This window comes from Rhipicephalus sanguineus, chromosome 5 (assembly GCF_013339695.2).
Source record: "Rhipicephalus sanguineus isolate Rsan-2018 chromosome 5, BIME_Rsan_1.4, whole genome shotgun sequence".
NCBI classification, from domain to species: Eukaryota; Metazoa; Arthropoda; class Arachnida; order Ixodida; family Ixodidae; genus Rhipicephalus; species Rhipicephalus sanguineus.
In genome coordinates, this window is record NC_051180.1 from 109,627,864 (window position 1) to 109,648,207 (window position 20,344).

At 47.0% G+C, this 20,344-nt stretch overlaps 1 protein-coding gene across 1 annotated transcript; it reads left to right on the plus strand.

Annotated features, from left to right (window-relative positions):
• The first annotated feature begins 7,984 nt into the window (after positions 1 to 7,984).
• On the plus strand, positions 7,985 to 9,459 carry LOC119394900 (uncharacterized). The gene is given in 3 exon segments (XM_049416011.1): positions 7,985 to 8,492; positions 8,588 to 8,919; positions 9,442 to 9,459. Coding segments are annotated over 3 exon segments (858 nt in total).
• The last annotated feature ends 10,885 nt before the right edge of the window (positions 9,460 to 20,344 follow it).

The following is a 20,344-nucleotide window of genomic DNA, read 5'->3' on the forward strand; positions in this document are numbered from 1 at the left end:
GAAAAGAAAAAAAGAAGACGGCATTCGCCTTCGAGTCGTTTTAGCCTGATGCAGAAGGTACAGTGCGAGTTTTTGTTCACTTTCATGAGGAAAACAGGCGTTCACGTGTAGCTTAGTAAACAAGTGACAGTGCAGCGCGTGGCTGCACCAGAGCCAACGATGACTGCACACGGTTAAAGCTAGGACTACAGTGCACTACAGCACCAGAATTGTTGTTTGAAGAGGCAGTTGAATGTGGCCGCGCTCATTGGCAGAGACTGCAGAAGCATTGTCCCGCGGGTACACAAGTTGGAAACGTCGGGACAAACAAGCAGTACTGTTTTCCTCAAAGTCAAATGTGCTCCACACTTACAAGTAGTAGCCACATAAGGGCAGCATCTTTCAGCAATACTAATGAAAAGTTTGTTGAAACCTACTTTAAAGGGGTACTGACACGAAAATGTTCAGTTGTCGTTTTTTTTGCGTCAAATGAAAGGCCAGGCCCTCAAGAGCCTAGAAAAGGTAATGCTAAGCACGCGTACACCCTGAAAGAGTAATTACAGTATGTTTTTAAAAGTTAGTTTCGGTTCCTACTGTACCCTGTCGTCACAACACGGTATGAGCTTCTCGTAACGTGCTCGCACAATATATAGTGATGTTTCCACGGCCGCTCCGCACGGTGGCTCCGTTGGTGACGCACAAGCGGCCATTTTGAATGTTTTGGTGACGCCCAAGCGGCCATCTTGGAAGTTTTGGTACCTGACGTCACCACAACTAGCCAGACTGCTGTGTGAAGTCACCAGAACTAGTACTGTAGCCTGACGTCAAGATAGTGTCGATGTCGGTAGGTACGCCACGGAAAAAAATCACAGCATATCCACGGAGTGAATGATGATGAGTGGGCGAAGCTGCGGAGGTTCATCGGTAAACCGTGAATCTTCCGTGAATACTGCCCAGTACATCATCACCGACGTGAGATCGGGCGCGTTTATACTAAAGGTTCGATGAGTTATGACGACTTGCAGCTCACTTTAATTTTACATGTACGCTGTGAATTTTCATTGTTTAGAAAACCATTGCTTTAGAAAACATCTGGCGTCTTTCGTTAAGCAGCTGGCGTCTTTTCGTTTTGCTTTAGAAACATCTGGCGTTCTTTCGCTTTGCTTTTACAAAACATCTGGCGTCTTTCGTTGGTTTATTTCATCAATCAACGGCGTTTTGAACAAAATTTTTATTGTTTAATCACGCACAGGAGAAATCTCACCAGGCACTACCTTGGAGGTAAACAATGGCTGCTAATGGGAATGAGAGACAGAAGAAGTCGGCTTTTAGCTAACAATTACACTTCTACTTCTACTAACGTTTCCTACTGGAACATGCCAATGGCTGCTAATGGGGAATGAGAGACAGAAGAATTCGGCTTTTAGTTAACGCGCACGCTGCGAATTTTTTATTGTTCAACAACGCACAGGAAAAATCTCCCACCGGCACCACCTTGGAGGTCAAAGCGTAATACTGGTTACGCACTACGACTACTACTACGACTACGAGGGACGAACGGGTGCCGCCTTAAGGAGCTTCGCCCCTAAAATTGACTATAATATCAAAATAAAATGTCTTAGCATTTGCTGAGCTTCACACTTGCTCAGAGCCGTCTCTGCATACAGGAGACTTGTATGGCACGGTAAACTTGCCTTCGGAAATAGGTGTCAGTACCCCTTTAAGAAAGTATGCGGTTTGCACACGTTTCGTTATGCAGTAAAATGCAATGCGCTTCATTGCGAATCAATTGACGCAGGACTACCACTATAGAAGAATATGAACAGCTTCTGTTCCTACTCGAAAATAAATAAAATTGCATGCACTATGTGCATGACTTCTTGCAAAGTATTTGATTAACCATTTCATGATAGCATCGCCTCATATTATTTCCGTAATTTGTTGGGTGCACCTGCATACCTTTATCATATTTTTTTTTCATTTAGCTACAGTTTACGTTGATACCTATAGAGTAGTTACAGCAACGCTAAGTCACGAGAACAAAGGCTTAAAGTACGATGACTGCAGACCATTCCTTGGTTTACAAAACAAAACACATTAGAACAACAGCTGAGCTAGTTGGTAGGTATTCATGTTAAAAAGACAAACATCATTTATTATTATCGCGTGAGCTAACCGTCACTTCCACCTCCTTCTATGCGTGCGCCAACCGTCGATTGGCTTCCATAAGATGAAATCGAGTGCCTGAACAGTTATTCCTCACGTAGACCACCACGCGTGCCGGATTGATAGGTTTCGCCTCTTGCCTGGTATACGCGCAGCTAGGTTTTTGTGTCTACCTTCTTTTCCGCCGCTGTGCGACTTTTTCAGTTGTTTCGGCGTTTGTGTTGTCTTGAGTTCTCTCTTGTGTCCGTGTTTGCACGCCCTGTCTTTGTACCACAACACATATTACTGAAAAACTTGTCGCGTGAAGTGTTTGCTTCCGCACACGCAAGTAAGTGCAGTGCTCGTCATGTCGGCTTTGAGGATACTGTCGTAAAGTGCATATTCGATTCAACACAGGCGACTCAATACTAAAGGCTCCGGCCTTGAGCAAAATGCATAGCATGTCAAAGAACACGGGCGTCATGCTATGCGCTTCGACGATGGTGGTGACGACTCGCATATCTTTCTGACGATGCGAAAGAGCGCATGCCAAATTCCTACCGGGCTCGAAGTGTTCAACCGTGATGGGCCGCTGCGCTTTGCTGTTGCTTCGTTTCTTTCACACATGCCTCGTGTCACGTGTTGGCATTGCTCGCGTTGTTACGTATACGCTTCCTTGTGTCATTGTGCGTCACGGGCTACACGTTTCACACGATAGTCCTGTTACGTCAGGAGTGTCGCGTTACGATGCCATCAAATAGACATTTGATGCGTGAGAAAAGACCCAGCTAAACCTCTTGTCGCTGTAGCTTAATTTCCGTTTAGGCAAGTAATAAACCATGAGTAGAAAACAGTAGTTTTACGTAGGTTGCACGCCTACTCACGTCTCTGCATTACATAGCTACGCAAAGTCGCCCTCATGTCCAAGCTATCATGATGGAACACATACTGCTATGAATTTTCCCATGCAGCACAAAAGCGTGTGGATTGATCATAATGGCCCGCTTATTATTTATTTATTTATTTATTTATTATTTATTTATTATTTATTTATTTATTTATTTATTTATTTATTTATTTATTATTTATTTATTTGCGCAACACAGGAGACATTGGTGGGCCTAATGTGGCGAGATAATCGCGCTTAGCTGTCATGCGAACTGCTTCCATTCGATAGGTGAAGAAAACAAATTAAAATTTTGTTCGCGATGCGGGAGAGCCAGCTGGCTCTGCTCGACCAAGCCCTGCGAGCCGCAAAGGCCAGTGGAGCCCTGGACTGAGGACCCCACCCACTTGCCCAGAAACGTTATATAGGCAATAAATGTTTTTTACTACTACACATCTTCAGCATTACCCGGTTGATAGAAATATAGGAAAAAGCCATTCGCTTGCGCTCCCATCATCATCAGTGACTGCGGAACTGGCAGCGATTGATGTCGCCCTTAAGTACGTGCAAGAAGGATTGCCCACATCGAAAGTCGTCATCCTTACAGACTCTCGTGGTGCCCTTAGCAGACTCACTGGAAAAGAGGCTGACAGCCCTATTCCATGCAGTATCGTAGAATCAGCCGACAAAATTCCCTCACGTGGGGTGTCCCTAGCTGCCCAGGGGATACCTTCGCACGTGGGAATTGCTGGAAATGAAGAAGCTGATCGCCTGGCTTCATCTTGTAATCATGATGACTGTTACTGCCCGGAAGTTTCGTCTATGATGGACAACGCTCGTCTGCTTATACGCCGCCACCTCCTAAAGCAGCACCCAGACCAGCGTGTCGCGAACGGATCGTTCCCTCCCCGTGTTCGTGGTCGTGGCTTGCCTCGTCGTTCCAGAGCACTGTTATATAAACTAACAGTCGGCTCAGTATTGGTGCGCGAACGCTTATATCGTCAAGGACGTGTGAACAGTCCGTTGTGTGCAGCTTGTGGCTCCTGTGAAACACTTGAGCATCTTATATTACACTGTCCCGCGTTTGCTACGCAGCGGGCTTTGCTGATTAACGAATATAAATTCCTCGGGTTTAAATGCGCGACCATCGACGATTACCTCTTTCCGAAAGATTGTGCATCGAGCTCTGCTGACCTTTCTGGACCAAACAGATCTGGCCACCTGTTTATAAGCGTTTCTTTTTTTGTGTGTGTGTTTACCTACTTTTGTCCAAGTCTTCGTCAATTTTTTTCTTCACTTTCCTATCTCCTTTCCTCTTTTTCTCCTCCTAACTTCCTTTCCTCTGTCTCTTCCCTCCTCCCGAAAGAGCAGGCAGGCGTTGTGCCCTTTCTGGTGGCAGTTGCCAGCTTGCTCTCTCCCTCTTTTCTCTGTGTCCTTGTGCTTGTATGTATGCAGATCAAATAAATAAATAACAGGTAGATAGCGCCATCTGCAGTTGAAGGCAGCAATGTTGTTTAGCAGAGTTCTTTCACTTACCGGGCAGGCGCTTTCCGCAAGGGCGCTAAAGGCGCTTACATTGCGACCATTCTCGAACGTTGGAATTAGCCCGGAAAGTGTGACTGGAGTAGGTTATTGACAGGAAGGAAATTCTACAAATCGTTACTGCGCTCTTCCATTTCATGCCTCGAGGGACTATTGCCCGAAGCCAGAATTTGCGCATTACGTACGCAACCTCTATTTGACTTGAACAAATGAGCTAAGGAGAGGCAGCTTCATCGAGGCAGGTAAGCACAGGACAAGCGACAATTTTCAACAGAAGCTTGTTAGGAGTTATAGATTTCGGCGGCGGCGGCGGCATAGTACGCGGAAAACCTGGCGAGTGTACAGAATTAAATGCTAGCTGTGTCAACTTGTGGCCAAAAGAGAGCAAGATACATTGATCGTTGGATGAACTGAACCTTGTCCATGGTCAATATGTCTTGACTCAACCTAAGTGTGCTGCGTATGAGTGTAACCGATCACTTTGGTGAAGGCAGCACTATGTTCGACGGATCGTTCGACGTGCTGCGTTCAAGAACCAACGCCAAAAGTATTGCTCTTCTTTTCTCGAAATGAATACAGCCAAAAGCTAATTGCGCAGACATTTGGAGCTTATGATTCCATGCTTTTTATACCGAAATGGAACATTACTGAGTGCAGAATAATTAGCTATTTGATTATATGCTAATCACGATTAATTACTGAAACTCACACAAAACAACACATTGCTTCATTTGTTTCTTGGAATGTAATATTGAGTGTCTTGGAATTATGCTATGTGGATTTGACGCATTCAAAGACAATGCATCATAATTAGCGTCTGAATGGGATAAAAAAGGGCATTTTACTTCCATAATGTCCAAGACTGCTCCCGAGGAAGAAGCCACCCGACGTGAGACGGGCACATTGTCGACGAGCCAACCGCGATGTTCGCGCAAGAGGGACCAAAGCTAAGCGCCAACGAAGGGAAGACATGAAAAACATAGAAATACGGTACCGTGATGAAAAGAAGGGGGCTGTTTCAACAGTGTTCGCGAAGTAGAGCTGGCTGGATATTTTTTTTTTTTCATAAGCGAGCGAAGGTCATGACTCCCGAATTCTATTTGCTCTGCTTATGAAAACGTCATTGTGCGTAGTTGGATCCAGAGACGTTAGCTTAACGCGCGTGTTTTTTCATGGGCGCATAAAATCCTTGAAAAATTTGTCATGAATGACCCCCCCCCCCCCCCCCCCGAAGCGCGGAATGGTAAACTGCATGTTAATAAGGCAACAGTGAACATCACATGGTGCATCATGAACGATGACGGCGCAGAGATAAATTGCAAAGTGCCGAGGGGAAGTATCCGTACAGAGTCAATTAACACAAAGAAACAGCTTGTTTCGGTGTTCATTTCAAATAGCCCAATAATAAACTAGCAATAATTCAGGGGAAGAGTAATGAAAATTCGTTGAACAAGAAATGTCGCTAGAGCAGTAGCGTAGCCAGAAATATTTTTCGTGGGGTGTTCAGCCATACTTCGCGTGTATTCGTGCTTATGTCTGTATGTGCGCATGTAATATAAACAAGCAAGATTGAAAGAAAAAAAAGCATGCTTGACCCTTCGTCATAGGAATCAGTATAACACCAAAATAAAACGTGTCCTGACAGAAGTAGTTGAATATTTACTGTACATTGATATATGAGAGCTTGCACAATGTCTATTGGTGTTTGGCAGTTATAGCACCGTTTAACGTGGCTGCACCAACGTTGACTCTTGGTGGCACATCTCCATCCCGACGACTAACGTCCATGATCAATGATTCAACATTTCTGGTAGCTGTAGTAGTTAACTGTTAACGGGGAGAGCGTAATCAGAGAAACCGGCGTGACCGCCAGAAGAGCGTCGCTGACTGGACGCCGAACTTGGGCATGCGGTATCCCGCCACATGTTAACAATTATTGAACACCACGGCAGGACTAGAGGGAAACGCAACGCGCGTCGTGTCTATCCTGTAGCCTAAACGCGAATTTTCTCGGGGCGAGCGTAAGCGGGGAACGCGGTGTTACAGCCAGGCGACGCAGGCGCGCGTCACATACATGGATACTACGAGTATAGTGCCTAGAATATACTTACTAGTGTGCCGACCGGCGCCCGTTTCCAATGGGAGACGCTGGCACCGCCGGTGATGCCTGCCGCCGGAGGCCACCAGACGGCGACACTCTTAGGGACCATGCTAACCGATCGGCGCACCAACCGCGCGTCGCACGCGCGTTGCACGCGCGTCGCTCGCGCGTCCGATGCACTTCGGATGTGCGTTCGTAAACGCAGTCGATTGCGGTAGAGTTGCGGGGCATTTGGGCTTTCGAGCAAGTAGCATACGGTGCCTCCGCATGTCTTTTGCGGTGCTTCTTTTCTGTGCGCGTGCTTCGCACTGGTGTCTCTTCATGAAACCGTGATGTCGCAGAAAAGGAGGCGTAAAGCCACAACCTGTTTTGTCCCGTATTGTTCCAGTGGATACCGCTCGAACAATGAGCGGGTCTCATTATTCAGCGCACCTGCTGACCCAGAACGTTTAGCTGAGTGGGAGAAAAATATAAAGAGAAAGGATCGACAACTAACTCCGGCATGTGTCGTTTGTGAAAAACACTTTAATAATTGCTACATTGAGCGCTCGTTCAAGATTACAGTCGACGGTGTCATCAATGAAATCCCCCGCGAAAAACCATGCCTTACATCTGATGCCATTCCAACTATTTTTGACGATCATCCTCCACAAGAAACGCAGAGAGCATCAAAAAGGAAAGTGCGAGCCCAAATTAGTGAAGAAGAACCTGCGGATAAACGGCGAAAGTATGACCAGGAACCTGACGAAACGTGCGCTGAGGACACCCCTCTTCACGATGGCCCACCATGCGACGACTACGACGACTCTTCACATACAGAAGAAAGTAGAAACTGTGAGGAAAGGAGCGACAGCTGCAGCTACCAGAATGTGCTCCAGACATCTAGCTACAACAAAGACTGCCACCCGTTTGAGGACATTCTTCTGCCTGTGACATGGATGAAGGTACCCTCTGCACAAAGTGAAAGCCTAGCGTATGCTCTGTGCAAAGCAGAAGAAAATAATTTTTTCAGCATTTTTACTGAAAAAATGGTAGTCTTTGCGAACGCTTCGGCTGGAGAAGGGTCTGTCGTAGCAACTATTTACTTAAGAGGCAGAGTGATATATCAGAGAACTGTCGCAAACCGATATGAGGCAGAAGCTCTACTCAAGGAGGTGGATGCAACTTTCTTGTGTGCCGGCTGTGGAATGAAGCCTACATCAAAGAAGTACACTGCGTATAGAAACATGTATTTCGCTGAGAAATGCAAGATCACGTCGGCGTCAAATGGAGAATCATGTGCGCAGTGCAAGTACCAGCGCAGGCTTACGCAAAACAGTGTACGCAGGTCGATGAAAAGAAAGGCTTCATGCAACGAGAAAAAAAAAACGAACATTTCGCGCACTTTGGCCAGAACCAGAAAACGTCTGTACAATGCACAGGTGCAAATTGATCAAATGAAACAGCAAAACCAAGCAAAAAGCGAAGAGGAATTCTGGTCAAGAATAAAGTGTCTTCCCAAAAAGCAACAGCTTGCTGTGAGGAACTGCTTTGCGGCTGCAAGAAGAAAATCAACGAAAGGAATGACATACGAAGATGAGTGGATTGTTGAATGCCTGTTAATGAGGATGCGAAGCCCCAGGCTTTATGAGCATCTTCGACGAGAAGGCATAATGGTTCTACCAGGACGCACTTGCCTACAAAGATACTTACGCCGGTTTAAAGGCGGCTTTGGCATGAACCCCAAAATTTTTGCAGCATTAAGTGAAAAAACAAAAGACATGGATACATTCAGCTGCCGTGGAGGGCTCGTCCTTGACGAGATCAAGTTATCAGAACACCTCAACGTGAAGTCGTCTGGTGAGTCTCTATCCTAAATTAAAAAGCAACTATCAAGTTAGGCGGTGCTTGTGTAGCGCTAAAGGGCAGTTGGGTCTCTTTTTTGTGTTCATTAGGCGACATTGAAGGCTTCGTTGACCTTGGCGACCACACCACAGACCAAAAAGGCGTGCTGGCTGACCACGGAATGGTCGTTATGTTTCAGCCGTTCACAGGTAAGTTAGCTTCTTATAAGGAGAAAATATACCGTCAAATCTCAAATTAAAATGGAACATATTAGCGACTCTCACCCCCCCCCCCCGCCTTTTTTCTTTTTTTTATACTAGGCAGCTGGACTCAGATATTGGGTGTATTTGCATCCAGGGGAAACGTCAAGGCGGCTACATTAGCCAAAATCATTGTGGAAAGCGTAGTGCTTTCTGAGCAAGCCGGTCTGTACGTTGACTCCGTAACTTGTGACGCTGCAAGTTGGAACAGAAGCATGTGGCGACTGTTTGGAATTCAAGGTACTGACGTTTGCTTCAACTCAAGTTTCGCTTGAAATGAGCAACCATGACGTGACAGCTTGAGCAATATAATTGTACGCATGTGGTTTTACGTACAAAAACTACGGATTAACTTCGGCTGCAGAGAATCCTTTAACGTCAGCGCTTAAATTTATGTGCACGCTGCCCGTACGTATAGATTCGAATGATGGTCGGACGGAAGTATAGCTGCATAACCTTTGCAGATTGCGCTAACAGTATATATATCTTTTAAATTGTATTTTTTTACCTTGGCCATGGTAGCCACCGAAATCATTCGGAAGCATACATATATTTGTGTTTGAAACTTCGAAATTCTCAGCATTTCATGCGCGAATGAGTAACCATGTTATAAGATTTTCGTCTGTGTTCAGTTATAGTCAGTTCCGCGGTATTGCATGACAAATTACAATACTGAACTCACTCGTAACATCTCTTTTGTTTAGGGTCTGCAGGCCATGTGAAAAACAGCGCAACCCACCCTGTGGACGACAAGCGAAAACTCTACTTTGTCTCGGACTTTCCGCATCTAGTCAAAAATCTAAGGAATACTTTCGTCTCTAAAGGATACCTCACGCCATCAGGTTATGTTCACTCTGGGATAGTTCAAGCTGCTTTTGATGCAGACCGCGAGAATATAACGCTCAAAGTGATGCCACGAATCACTGATGCCCACATCAAGCCAAATCAGTTTGAAAAAATGAAGGTTGACATAGCGTTTCAGTTGTTCAGTGATGAGGTTATAAAAGGGATCTTTCTACACCGACAGCACGTAAAGTCCACGTACAAAACAGTGCAACCAACAGAGGACTTCATAAAATTAATCAATCGTCTGATCCGAGTTATGACATCTAGAATAAGCTGCAAAGCACTAAGGCCAAATAGCCCTGACGCGCATTTCCTTGAGAGCTTTCTCGAATACATTGACAGGTGGGAAGAAAGTGCTAAACCGTCTGGAGGTGGTTTCTTGACAGAGAGCACGGCTACCGGCTTAAGGGTAACCATTCAAAGCACTATTGATCTCCTCTCTTACCTTCACTCGGAGTGCGGTTTCAAGTACCTTCTAACTTCTAGATTAAGTCAGGATAAATTGGAAAATCTTTTCGGAATCATCAGACAATCTTCAGGCTGTAACGACCACCCGACAGTTTCACAATTTCTAATTACAGTCAATTTGATGGCGTTCTTTAATCTCGCCAAGTCCCCGAAAGGAGGAAATTGTAGTCAGGACGTTGTGAAGGCGCTTTTGAGCCCGACAGACGCCTCCGACGCGTCAAGCACTTCCCTGTTGGATGCACTTGACGGCCTGTTTGAGCAGGGAAAGGTGGACGATGTAGACGAAGCTATCCAGGCAGTCTCTGAGGGCGACCATGAGGGCTACAATGAAAAGAGAAGCAACAGCGCGCTACTTTACTATGTTTCAGGCTATGTCGCCCGCAAAATAATAGCAAAGACTGCGTGCCCTGATTGCGCGAGTCATCTTTGTGTTAATCGGGAGAAGGCTTGCTCGAATGCAAATGTTTACTTCACTGCTAAATTTGATAACGGCGGACTTCTGTACCCTAGCCCTGCTTTGTCAGAGGCAGTTGAGCTCATGGAAGGAACATTCACATCGTATTTCAGCAAAAATCAATTGCACGCGCGTAGCCTACATGACGTTGTGAGTGTCCTACATTCAGTGACCTTTCCGAAACTTGGGTGCCTTTTACACGAAAAGGGAACTGTCGTGGCCTTAGTGAAATTTTATGTACTGTTGCGATTCAGGTTTCTGGTCAAAGGACTCAACAAAGAGAGAGATGGGCACAGAGAGCGAGCAAAACTGCTGAAACAACGCCGCTGCAGGTAGCTTAATTGAGTGTGTTTAGGGCAGAAAAACACGTTTATTTGTGTATAATCGATGTGCATTCTGTGTTGTTTGTGCACTTGTTGCTATTCCAATGGTTTGAGTACGTACATTCATGATTTGCTTCACGTACATTCCTTGAATTACTGTGGTAAAATGTTCACTGCCACTGCAAAACAATTATTGCGCAAGTACATCAACAATTATGATCTTTTTTAGCGCACAAGTGTGTTGTCAACTCAAAAATAAATTATATAAAGCAGAGTCTCGGTGTTACATTACTTCAGCACTACGTACTCAGAGCATCGACCTGAGTGCGCATTACTTTGTTACATTAGAATTAAGATGCTCGTGTAAATGTGGCAATATGCATGCCCTACTTCACAATGTCCGCATGTATATAACATCAGCCGTTATAGGTAGCCATGGTGTTTTGTGCCCGCATTTGGAGCGCGAATGTGCAGCACGTTTAACCGTGGGCGCAACTCCAAAAGCATGACAGGGGTTGATCGTCATGGGGGCACTTTTCAAACCATTTTCCGAGAAATGCGAGAGCATACACTTAGCAGAACTCAGTTCTAGGATGGCCATCAGTTGTACATATTGTGCTTACATTACACTTGAAGCCTTTTGTCATGCAGGTAGAAATTCATCGCGTGCACAATATATACACACTAAAACGCTACGAAAGTGGGAAATAATGAAAGTCGTTAGAACAGGTAGACGTTGATGGAGCCGACGTTTCGACAAGTGGACTAGTCTAGCTGCTCAGGAATGCGGTAGGTGCCCTGAAGAAGTTCAGGGCACCTACCGCATTCCCCCATGCATTGACTGCCCCATGCATTGACTTAATGGGTGGGGGGGGGTGGCCGCGATGAACCTCCGCCCCCCTGAAGGGGAACCCTGCGCACGCCTATGGATGAAGATAAAAAAGAAAACCGAGAAAATGAGAATAACAGGCGGGGCCAGAGGGTGGCGGGGTCGTTCCCCATTTCTTTCTCAATGGTCTCATCTCTTTGTCAGTCACTGCGTAACATAAGTACATAGTCAGTTGTAATGAATGTTAATCACCCTATCGTGAAATGTTTATTACATTTTAAATAACTAGTATATCGAAAATGACCAAATATAGTTACAGCGCCTGTAATGTACTTATAAGTAAATATTGCAGGCCCTGTAAATAGGACAGGCGCATGCCTGTACTATTCGCCAATTGGAATAAAATCACAGGGTTACGCGACGTTTGATATGCGTGCCGTGAGAAATACAATTTGCCGTAAGAGTGCAATGGCCCAGTCACGGACCTGCGCAACAAATTAAATAATAATAATATCTGGGGTTTAACGTCCCAAAACCACGCTATGATTATGAGAGACGCCGTAGTGGAGGGCTCCGGAAATTTCGACCACCTGGGGTTCTTTAACGTGCGCCTAAATCTAAGTACACGGGCCTTGATATTTGTACATTGCTTCGCAACAAAAAAGTACAACTTCAATGTAGTCCGTAATGCAAATTGGCACTCCACCTTGTGTCACCCAAGAAAATTTGCCGTTTAATTACCGTTACTCGCAATAAGTGTCGTTAGGTGATCAAACAGATCATTAGTAAATTGATGGTAATTAGGTACAAATTGTATGAATTCAGCATTTATGGACATGTGTCGCATATGACAGTTTGCTTTGAGAAAAGTTACACTTCTTCCTCGAAAACGACGCATTTATTTATTGGTATTTTTCGAAGAAACACCAGATATTGTGTGCCTTATTAATGATAACTGCGCGCAAGAACGTTTGTAAGTGCAACGAAATGATTTATTTCGATGACGCTTTGCCCCTTAACGCACGTTCCGCAGCGCGAAACCGGCTGGAACAGCCCATCGGCGTCTCTCGCAAGCGCGCGCGTTGAGACGCCACTAGGCATAGCATGGTCCCTACGGCTATCGCCGTCTGGTGGCCGCCGGCGGAAGGCATCATTCGCCGTGCCACCGCGACGCCCGCGGTCGGCACACTAGTAAGTATATTCTAGGCACTATACTACGAGCGAGGCCGAGGCTTGGGCTAAGGTCGCCACCTAGCGGTGTGTTAAGGCCAAGGAGGTTAAAAAAAATTTGCTGGAGTGGCGATTATTGCGCAAGAGTGAAGCCGTGCCCACCAAAAGATGGCGGCTGCGGCCGCCATATTAGTAGGGGCATGATAAATCATCGGCGTTTGGCGAAAGAAAGCGAGCGTTTTCCACGCACGCCAGACGAGTTTAATATGGCAACTTTTACGGGTCAGATACTGCTCCAAGCGTATCTTTGTGTTACTAGTTTTCATCAGTAAGCCTCAAAGTCATGGCAAATTTTATTGGAGATCAATCGCCAATACTCCACTCGACGGGTTACTTTTGTCGGCAACAACTATCTTTTATTTTATAATTAACGTAGTACTTATACTAACAGATCAAAGCCATTTGATCTCTTAGTAGCTACCACCAGAAAAGGGCATGTTTCCGAGCTCTTTGGTGGGCAAAAGCTGGCTTCACTTGTGCTGGCCAGGCATTGCGAGAGCTTCCACTCCAGAATTTTTTTTAACCTCCTTGGTTAAGGCGTTGACAAAACTGCACTTCTCCTATTGGAAACGCGCCGAATGGGACGCACGCGTAGCGACACGTTGCAGGAGTTAATCGCGGAGGCCAAGGTCATAAAGCATTACATCACTTTACCTCTCCCAGACGGCGACACCACCCAGCCGACAAAAGCACTGCGAGAGGAAAGTATGAGATTTAAAAGGCGCGTTTGTAAAAACCCCAGAGTGTGTGACCGTGGCTCAGTGGACTGCTTGCCCGGCATCTGTTGTCGCGGACCGACAGGTCGTGGGTTCGACTCTCGTTGATGGAACCTTTCTTTTTCTTTGCAATCTGATCATGTGCATTTTTCGACGTCATTTTCGTGACGGAAATACGTCACTGAAGTCTTGTTGCACCCCGGCATAAAACACTTTCGTGTTTAAAAATTGGGGCAGCTACGCAGTGGTAGTGCAAGGGCTAAGGAAGTGGCGGAGCTGGTGGCGTTGCCCTCCTCTTTTCCCTCCTCCTCACACTCACTTCCCTTTCTCACCCCTTGCTATGCTATACAAGACAGCTCCACTAACGTGAAACCTGGGGAGGTGGGAAGCATGGGTGTTTCCCATAGGGACACGTCAATAGCGATGAGAGGACAGCGTCATCTCATTGTTACAGACAGCGTCACATACAGCTTCCAGCGCCCATCGCAGAAACAGGGCTTTTCCTGAGCCAACGCGCCGTCTTAATTGCCGCTCGGAGAAGCGCACGCGGCGTTGTCTCTCGCGGGCGAGCGCGCGTTCTCGCGAGCTTTTCCTGCTTGCTTCACGAGCTTTTCACTAGCTTTACCGTGACGGGCTACGACGACAGGAGTTGCCGACAGCCCTAGCGCATAAGGTGCTTCACACCTATGAATGGGGACTACTGATCCGTACGTATTCATTTAGCTGGCGTTTGGAACACATGGTTAACGATTTTGGATATAATAGGTACCCACTATGGGACAGCTGTGTAAGCCGCCGCGATTGTAAAATATTTCAAATGCGTGCACTCAGATCAAATGCTTGTGGTCACCTCTCCATAATGTACTAAATGAATGTCCCAAGAGGGTCAAATTCAGACGAAGCATATTTTTCAATTTATGGCTTATTACGCAGTTTGGCAGCAGCGCTTCAATGAGATTTGTTAGTGTAGTGCAAATAAAATACGTCTTTTAGCTAATAAAAACAACTTGACTGGCACACATTGTTCTATTTAGGTATTATACGCCGCGGAAACATACGATTACACGTGGTCGAGGCCAACTGATTTCGTCCGTCTGGTGCGCCGTGCGAGCGTTCAGCGCACTTCGGCGTTCGGCGTTACCAAATCTTCGACTTCCCTGACGTCGCCGAGCGTCAGGTAGCGCCTGAGTCGACGCCAGCAATGCTCGTTGAGATTGTCTAGCTGCGTGTGGCCGTCCTCGCGCTCGCGACACACGACTCGCTCCTTCACGACTCCGGCGAATCGCATGTAGTCGTGCATGCCCTCGATTTGCTTGAGTGCCCCTTGAAGAAGGGATCTGGCTTCGCTGACGCTCAGGTGTTCCTGTTGGGCCAGTTCCTCCAACATCACCGGGCATCGCCAGACCGGCTCCAAGGCTCGGGCACAGTACCTGTTCGGATTGTTAATCGTTGCGTTTCGAGAACTTTCTATGAGCTTACTTATTCCGATATCCAGATATCCAGGTATTCCGATATCCAGACTCCCACGATGTGACGAGTCACATCGTGGGAGTCTGGATATCGAGGAAGTTTTGGTAACACAACGTTATCGATATCCAAGCGTAACATGAAATTGAACCGTGTGATGCAGAATACCATTTATATTCAATGTCTATTCTGCGGTAAACTCTGGCCCCCTGTTCTTCAGTCTTTCTTCTATCCAAATATAGCACATTTCATGCTTGATATGATTAATGAGAAATGAACAATCGAACTGCATACAAACAAATTAATCGCCGTGCATGCGACACGACAAGACTACACCGGATTCAGTGCAATGAAGAAAAAGAAACTAATTACACCTAATTATAATGCTTTTGCTATCGTCCAATGGTGCCAGAGGGGCGATACTGACGATTTGCTAAATGAAAGTTTAAAAAAATAAAAACTGCTGAAATAGAAAATTAGTGCATAAAACTTACGATTCTACAGAACAGCATACGTGCCAGACCAGATGGAAACGACAAGCGCTAGAAAATTAAAACACTGAAGGTATTTTTGTCGCCTGATTTCTTTATATATACAGCAAAGATGAACTACAAGAAACGATATGGCAGTTTTACTATTTCTTTCTTTCTGAACAGGCCCAAACATGCGGTGGAAGATATGGATGTAAACCTTAGTTTGTGCCATAAAGTGTTAGTCTCCACTGGTGCAACGCGGTATCGCATCTTGCGTTTGCGTTCATTACTATATTGTGCTACAATCTGCAAGATTCCCCCAACTGTCAAAGCGATACAGATTTTTTATGTATTATTTAATCTAGCTGTCCAGATCGTACACTGCGGAGTAACACTTGCTGCGCTTGGTGATGTATCGGCGACTCGAAGCCATGTGTAAATGGTTCAAAGTTCGCGCCGCGTCCGTCTCTCCATGATTTTAATACAAAAAATGGCAATGGAACGCTGACCTTCAGTTATTACGCTATGCGAAAACTCTGAAATCACGCAAGCAGGTATATAGAGAGCTTTATAAGACAGGCTTGTGACTTTATTTATTTAGTGGTTTTGTTTAAACAATGGCCTCTTTATTTGGTTCATGCTAAGTAATTTGGGAAATCGTGAAAGCCGTATGAGCAAAACTGTTGAATTTGGTATTTTTCCCCTTCGCCGCGACGAGGACGAGTGCTGTCGTCCGTCTTCGTTTCATGAATGTTCGTTAGCGCACGAGCATCCTGAAAAGCAGACTCAAGAGATATTAGAAGCTTTCTTGAGAGCTTCAAAAATGTGTCAGCGGCCTTCTAGTTTGCTATTATTTTTTTTGTCAGGAAAAACAAGAAGAACGCAGCATTCTGATATGAGAATAAAGGGGCTGTAGTGTTCTATAGAACGTATACCTTCGAAAGAAGTTTCACTCGAAATGTCAACGCTTGCGTGGGTATCTCAGTTTGTCCCATTATATCATTTTCGCGCTGCAAGTTATTGAAAGCTTCACTGTACTGCCCCTCCGACAGGGATGCACACCAGATTGACACATCACCCATGCAAACGCTCGATAATGTATACACTAAACAGAGAGTGCAGAACGCCGTCTACTCACCCATCGCGACGACGACCGCTCGCAAAGTGAGCTGCGCGGGACACCAGACCGCTGTTGCGAAGAACTACTTTCCGAATGGCAACCCAGTCTACTGCCGCACTCCAGTCTATCCGACCTAGCAGGGTGACGTTCTGTAAGGTGTACGTATCCGCGATACCCGCCGAAAGACGGTGAATGAATGCACTGGTTATGGTCGCCCTGTAAGCTTCGAAGTGCAGCTTGCGTATGTTCTTCATGGACAAGATCACTTGCGCCAAGCTCTCCACGTGGTGCTCCTCAACGACGTCATCGCGAGTGTCCATTTCGAATTGCAGCTCCATTATGCTCGTGTTCCGGGAAAGCGCCTGGACAATGAGCGCCCACGACCTGTGGACATCGTCGCGATCTTCGCCCGAGTACATATACAACTGCAGTTTCAGAAGGGCTCGCGTTTCGCCGACGTAATCGGCGACGGCCGCAGAGAGTGCCACGTCACCCGTGCATATGTGCAGGCGAATGCACGTGATGTGGCTGCAGGCGGGCAACCGCCGTAAGAGCGCGTTCGCGACGGTCGAATAGAGAGACACTTCAACGTCGGAAAAAGTCGTATATTCGATCAAATCGAAGTTGTCCGAGACGTAGTAAGTGCCGAAGGAGACCTTGCCTTCTCCGCCGCTTTCTCTGAGGGCCGCGCACATACCTTCCAAGTGTGGGTAAAACCACATCTTCACGTCGACGGTGACCTTTTTGAGGTTCTCTTTCTTTGACGCGGCCCTGAGAAAGGCGGTCCACTGTTCGGCCGTGCAGATGTGAAACGGAAGCCTCAGTTCCTGCAAGGTGTCGTTGTTCGCGACCGCCAGAAGCCAGCTATTGCATCGATTCCGAATGGTCGTGTCGTGGGAGAAGGACACGTTGAAGACACGCAGCACGGGATTTTCGAGAAACATCCTCGCCGTACGCTCGATGCAGTCGGGGTCGACGGGGACGTACTTGAGCTCGACGTTAGTAACGGTTCTGTTTTCGAGGAGGCCTTGGACAATCCTGGTAAAGCAACCTCGCGACTTCCCCACTTCGGCCACGACGCTGAGCGTCGTGAGGGTGAGGGTGGCCCTAAGGTATTCCGTGAACACCCCTCGACGAGCGCGGCAGACAATAGAACCGTGGAGAGCGAGTTCTTTTATGCTAACGTTTGATTTCAGCGCAGCAGTCAGCTTCCTGGCCCCCTCAATCCTCATTCGCAACCCGGGTATCTTCAGAACAGTGAGTGATCTTGTGTTCCGGACAAGCTTCGAAAGAGTCGCAGGAACTCCCCGCATAGACTCTGTGAAGGATGGACATTCTAGTTCTTCCAGGCACCTCATAGAGGATATGGCGAGGAATAGCGGTTGCTGCATGACAAACTCTGAGACGTCGATCCTCAAAGTTCGCAGCAATGAGTTGTCTTCGAAAGCGGCGCACAGAAGCGTCCATCGGCTGGCGAGCGTTGAAAGCGTGAGGTTGAGCGATCCCACGCAGCGGTGCCTCGTGAGCAAGCCGTACAGGAGCGTGGCAGCTTGGTGCAACTCGACCTCCACGGGCTCTGGCAGGTGCAGTTCCGGTTCGGCAAATGTCGTCAGGCATAGCTGGCCGTGGTTGGAAGACACGTCCTTCAATTCGAGCCTGGCCGGGAAGAGTAGCTCGTTACACACGGCGAGCTGCCCCACAATGTGACATGTTTGGTGCTCGGCCGCAGTGCAAGGCAAAAGGTCGTCGATCACGGCGCCTCTCGATCGTCTAGCGGCGTCCTTTACGCTACACAAGGCAGACGCGTCGAGGCTTCCTATCCCGCAACGTTCTTGCAACCTCTCTGACGAGGTTCCGAAACTCGCCATTGAACCTGCGCACGGACGAGCGCTTTTACCGAAGGGTATCAACATCAGGCAGATATTCAGCGAAGCGTTTCATTGTATGTGAGATGTATGTGAGACGTAAGCGCCGGCTATGATTGTACCGCATCTTATCTCTTCAACATTAAAGGGGTCATGAAGCACCCCTTGGGCTGATTGAAAAAACACATCCTGCGGAAAGCTGACACGGCTGTGAACTGCTCTGCCAAATATTACAGTCGTGCGCGCCGCGTAATGGCCACAAGCGGAGCGCGAAGTTGCCATTTCCCCAGGCACCCTCTTTTCAAACAGAGGCCGGTTCTCACTCTCGTCGGTGGGCGGGGCGTCTGTCCGCTGTACGTCGCAAGAGACATAGCATGCTTATTGGCCGATAGCCGACGTAAATCGAGAGCGGCGTTCGGATCAGATGCGCTTCTTGCCGCGGGGTGCCGCCACTTGCCGGCGCCGCACTCCTCAGTACACGGTAGCCGCACTCGCGCAAGCGAATCACAGCGGGAGAGCGATCGTGTTTCATGACGCGCGCTGACGTAACTTCTTTCCCCCATGCCATCCCTCCCTGTCTAGCTTCCAGTGCGCTCGCCGGCACGAGAAAAGAGAGAAAGCGCTGGGAGCGTGCGCCAAACCCCCGTAACTCCGCTGATTCTTGACGGATTCGAGAAATTTTTGCGGCAATCGATTCGGGAGGCAGTACACTCCGATACTGAGGCCATTAGATCATTACTTGGAAAAGTGGTTCATGACCCCTTTAATATAACGATATGGTATGTAGAATGCTAGATGTTACCTCGTCATTTGGTAAAGAGAAAGTTAGGACACAGTTGTAAAATGAAATATCGAAAAATTACTCTTTGATTGTATTAAATATAACAGCCAACGGCAATGAACCATGGCCTTATTACATCTGTATATGCGTCGGTTTATCTATTCGTACCTAACAGTGCGAAGCAAGAACTGTGCATTCACTAGAACCTCCCAAGTTTCCTTGATTTCTAGAAACATCGTTAAAATTGGTTGAGCACTTGCTCCATAAGTGACATGTTTCATATATATTGGATCTAAATTGTACCCATAGCTCATAGGCGTATGCAGGGTTCTCTGTTAGGGGTGGCGAAGTATGACCAAATTAGTATGGTGGCTCCTCGAGGACGACCAAACGTGTACTACGTATCGGCCACCTTTCGTTGGGGTCTTTGGGGATTAGGGAGAAAGGGCTGCATCAGCAGCGGCACGCACAAACGCGGGGCGCCCACAGTGGAAATATCGGTAAAATCTTCGCCCTGGGTACCCATTTGGACAAAATTCTCACTTACCGAATTATTTTTTTTTTCTCTGAGCCCAAGCCGCACATGCGAGAAAAGCTTTGCTTGCTGCTGCGGCCGGCCGCGAACGCTGCTTGTCCTCTTCTTCCTCGCAGCAGCGTCTGTTTAGCTATTCACGTTATGACGTCATGCAGATTGCTTATCAAAGCGAAGCTACCGGTTTCACTAGAAAAAAAACGTTATCTAACCATTTTCCGGGAGCCGAGCTGAACGTATCGCCCGGGTCCAACGACTTCAAGCCGTCACATGAGGCACCACCACCACCATCATCACTGAAGAAGGGTGGGACGGAACAGTGGTTAATCGTCTTCACCCGCCGTCTCGCCACGAAGTAAACCTACCGGACCAGCTTCAAAAAAAGTCTATTCTTTCTCTCTCTGACTGTTTTTCAAGATTTACGAGAAACTGGATAGCTCAGAGTTCAGATTTCAAAATTTATATCTTCAGGTGGTAGCTATCAACAAACGAACACTAGCCGT